Source organism: Tupaia chinensis, unplaced genomic scaffold (assembly GCF_000334495.1).
Source record: "Tupaia chinensis unplaced genomic scaffold, TupChi_1.0 Scaffold000159_1, whole genome shotgun sequence".
NCBI lineage: Eukaryota > Metazoa > Chordata > Mammalia > Scandentia > Tupaiidae > Tupaia > Tupaia belangeri.
The window spans coordinates 47,724-51,962 of NW_006159630.1; the positions used below are offsets into that span (position 1 = coordinate 47,724).

Here is a 4,239-nt window from a genome sequence, read left to right on the forward strand (position 1 = left end):
GGCGACACCGTGTCATCTCCTCGGGGCTCCGCAGCTCCGCGAGATACCGCTCGAGCAGGGACTCTGGAAAAGCAACGGAGGCCGGGGGTGAGCCGCCGCCCCGCCACTGCCGCTGCCCGCACCTCTCCGCAAGCAGGTGCCAGGTGGTGCTTCCTAAGGACAGGGCTGAGCTGGGGGCCACGTGCCGACCCCCAGAGGGGCTCCCCACACGGAGCACACGCAGTGGCCTGGGGTCCTGCCGACCTCAGGGCTGGGACGGAGGACGAGGCCCGCAGGGTGTGTCCCCTCCCTGATGTCCCTCAGGCTGGGCACACGCTGTGTCAGGAGCAAGACAAACACAAAAGGAGAAGCCAGGCTGGGACAGACCGGGAGCCTAGGAGTGACGCGACAGCCCAGGCCGGCCCATGGCCAGTCCGCCACCACCACAGGTGCTGGCCGCTGCCGCCCTAACCCGGCGAGGGCCTTATGAGGCGTGGAACCTCAATAGTGTGTCCCCCCGACCTCGGCAGCACAGAGGAATACATCGGGAGCCCGGCCACACACCAGTGTGGGCTCCCCAGGGGTGACCTCGCGCCCGGGCGTCACCGCCACAGGCTGATTCAAGACAGCTTCTCCTCATATTCCAAGCGACAAGACGCGGCTCCTACCTTCGTAGGCAGTAAGTAAAACACGACCTTACTCCAATTTTAAACAGAGACTCAACATAAAACGAGGGTACTGTCTGAACTGTCTGAAGTCGGGGCGTGGAGACATCACTCATTTAGGAGTCTGGCAAAGGGTCAAGCTACAGGGCATTCTCTTCTTTCCCTCCTTTTTTAAATCTGTCAGAGGATATGTGTCCTCACCAGGGAGACGCAGAGAAAGAGGGGGCGTGCGGTTCGGGGCATGCACGCCCACGTGCCCAGTCTCATTCAAGCTGCTGGACTCGACCTGCAGGTGTCAGCCAGGTGGGGTCCAACTGCCTTAACCCTCAGGGCGTGGAGCTGGCTTGATTATGTCCCTATTTTTATAAAATTACAGAACGTAGAATCGGGCTAGGTGTTTTGTTATACACTTATAGTCCAAAGTAGTGCTTTATAGGCTTTTTTCAATTGTTTGCTTTGATTTGATTTTTCATTGTATTTTACTATTTCTTTTCTTTCCTTTTTTTTTTTTTTTGGAGAGGTTTTTGCTATAGGTCGCATGTACTCACCAGACAGACAGAGAGAGACAGACAGACAGAAAGAGAGAAATCACCCCCCAGGGGGGCTGGTCTTGCCACAATCCCTTCTCCTCCATTCTCCTCTTGGGGTCTTGGGCACGCACGCACACGCGCCCGGCATGAGTTTAAGCCACCAGGTCCAAGACTCGAACCATGGTCGACTACATGGGAGTCCAGCAGTGTAGCCAACCATTAGGGCATCTGCTGGTCCCTTATTATTATATTTTTAATCTGATGTAGGGCATGTGTGCTCACCAGAGAGCAAGCGAGAGAAAGAAAGAAAGCGAGAAAATAAGCTGCCAGTTCTGGGACTCGAACCACGGTCGGCCAAGTGGAAATCCAGTGCTTTAACCACCATGCCATCCACTGGCCCCTCCTAGACTTCTGATGTGTTTACCACACACACAGAAGGGACGGCCAGGCTCCTGATGGAGATGTGCCATTTCCAGGTGTGAAAGACAGCCCTCCTGACCCTGCTCACAGACGGCATCAACACAGCCAGAGCGGTGCGGGCGGCCCAGCCAAGGTACTGCTCGGGGCCACCACAGGCGTGGACATGCCTGCTCCACCTCAGTCACGTAAAGGGGCACAGAGAGCACACGGCACCCACACTGAAGAACATGTCCACAGCGCACACGGGCTTCTGAGAGCACACGTGTGGCCACAGCGACCGCTCACAGAGAAGCCGGGAAAGTCGCAGCGGTGAGGAGAGCGGGGTCGACGCAGGCAGGAAGAGGACGCGTCATGGGGACAAACGAGCAGCAGGAGAGAGGGGACACCCAGCACAGAGTGGCTTAGAGCTGGATGTGACACCCGGAGAACTGGGGACGGGCTCCGACAAACGCATGGGGACCTTGAGAGCAGAACCGGGGAGCCATCTCCCTTGAGTGCCCAGGGGGAGTGCCGCGTGTGCAGGAGAGCGGCCCGCAGGGCAGCGCCACCTCCCTCCCACGCTGATGGCGCGGGGCGCTGGACGAGGCCCCGTGCGCCATGCCCCAGGGCCCTGGGTAGCGTGGCCACACCGGCAGAGTTGGGCAGACAGCCTTGTGGGGCCCAGAGCCCTCCTGCTCAGCCCACGCCCGTCCATTGGCCGGTGAAGTTAACTCCAGCCTGGGCCCTCGTCCGCTCCCGCTCCCTGCCACCCCCGCAGCCTCCCAGGAGGGCCTGCCCAGCAGCACTCACCCTGCACAACGGGGTCTGCCTGCCCCTGCTCTGTGCTGTAGTACTCCCTGCAGAGGGCGGCCAGGGCCGAGACAGCTGCGTCCTGAAACAAGGGGACCGTGAGTGGCACGGCTCTGCCCGGGCAGGCGCTGGGCCGGCCCCCTGCCCAGGCAGCGGCTATGTTCCAGACGAAGAGCACAGACAGGAAGGAAGTGAGCTCCTCCCAGCGCGCCCCGGCCCCCCATCGGAAGCTCCCACCACTCCCACATTTTCTGCACCTAAGGGACTGAAGGCCGGCCGTCTCTCCAGTGCGAGCTCCATGGCTCCTGGTACAAATCGGAGCCTAAACACGGAGCGCTCGCTGCTTTCCTGGAGCCGTGCCCCGGACGTCACGTGGAGAAGGGCGCGCAGGGCCCAGGGCGCCGGACAGGAGTTCCAGGCCATACCGTGAGCCCCTCGGGACCACGCTGAGCTCCACAGAGCAGGGCCGCTCCCACCTACGCAGGGCTCGGGGAAACCCACTTGGCGGAAGTCGGCCGTGACCAGCCGAGGACAGCGGAGCCCAGGGAGGGCCTCACCGTAGAGGACCACACGGCTCGGAGGCCTCACGTGCATGAACTGGGCCAAACTATGCCATGATCACCATTGGGGGAATCAACCATGGCTATTTTCTTTCTTTTATTTATATATTTATTTTAAATTTAACTTTATTTATTTTAATTTGACCAGAGACGGACAGAGAGAGAGAGCAGGCGCACGATTAGCCAAATCCGGGACAGGAACTGTGGTCAGCCACGTGGGGGTCCCACGCCCTTGACCACCGCGTCACCTGCCGGCCCTGTGGCTCTTTTCTTCCTAAAGAAGATTCTGAGGCACTGAGGCTGCCGTTCACCTTGAGAAGCGGCTTGTCCCCCACAGAATGGCAAGGCCATGAAGGGAAGCGCAGACGGGTGTGCAGGTGGGCCGTGAGCCCAGAAATGGCGAGCTGCGGGTGGTGGCCATGACAGACCACACGCAAGGCCCCTCTGCTCTTCAGCCTGTCGAGCCTCGGCAACACCAGAGGCCTCCTGCAGCCCCGCGCTCGCTCACTGGCACGGAGCTGCCACTGTGGTATGCCTGCACGGGGTCCCAGCTGCTCCTTCCTCACCTGCACGGAGGGCCATAAAAGGGTGTCCCAAGCCCGAAGCCCTACAGCCCAACAGGACGTGAAGTTCAACTGGGCAGCAGCTGTCACGGTGTACAGAAAAAACGCTTTCAAAGGGAATGTAACAGTGACCAAAAATTAAACCTCCCAGTCACAAACGGCCACTTGGGCTTCTAGCTGTAGCTCACGCAGCCACGTGGCCTGGAGTTCCAGATACGGCAGTTACCAGTTAGGCGGGAGTGTACAGCAGGGCTCGTTGGCTCCGCTCTCGGACACACGCACGCACACGACTGCGCGCCCCCTGCAGTGGCGCGGGGACGCTGGCCACGTACCTTGATCTGTTGTCTAGCATGACCCGAAACCAGGTGCAGCCTTCTGAGAGTGTCGTCTATCAGCCACTGCCAGCCGTCTGTCAGAGGAGATGAAGCAATTAAGAATATGTATTCGAAATCCAAAACAAACATATCTTCTCCTAAATCTTAAACCAAAATAGATGGAAACCTGGGACCAGCAGTTAGCATAACGGCTATGTCGCTGGACTCCCACATAGTCGACCGCGGTTCGTGTCCAGGACCCGGTGGCTTAAAACTCACGCCGGGCACATGTGCGTGCATGCCCAAGATCCCGAGAGGAGAATGGAGGAGAAGGGATTGCGGCGTGGCCATCCCCCCTGGGGGGTGATTTCTTGCTTTCTGTCTCTCTGTCTCTCTCTGTCTGTCTGGCGAGCGCACGT

At 59.4% G+C, this 4,239-nt stretch overlaps 1 protein-coding gene across 1 annotated transcript in view; it reads right to left on the reverse strand.

Moving 5' to 3' along the window:
- Positions 1–4,239, reverse strand: part of TBCD (tubulin folding cofactor D) — a gene marked incomplete at its 5' end in the record, with an annotated part of 150,420 nt that overhangs the window by 15,459 nt on the left and 130,722 nt on the right. The window contains 3 exon segments of the mRNA XM_014586689.1: positions 7–63; positions 2,384–2,465; positions 3,839–3,915. Of these exon segments, the coding sequence (XP_014442175.1) occupies positions 7–63; positions 2,384–2,465; positions 3,839–3,915 (216 nt within the window).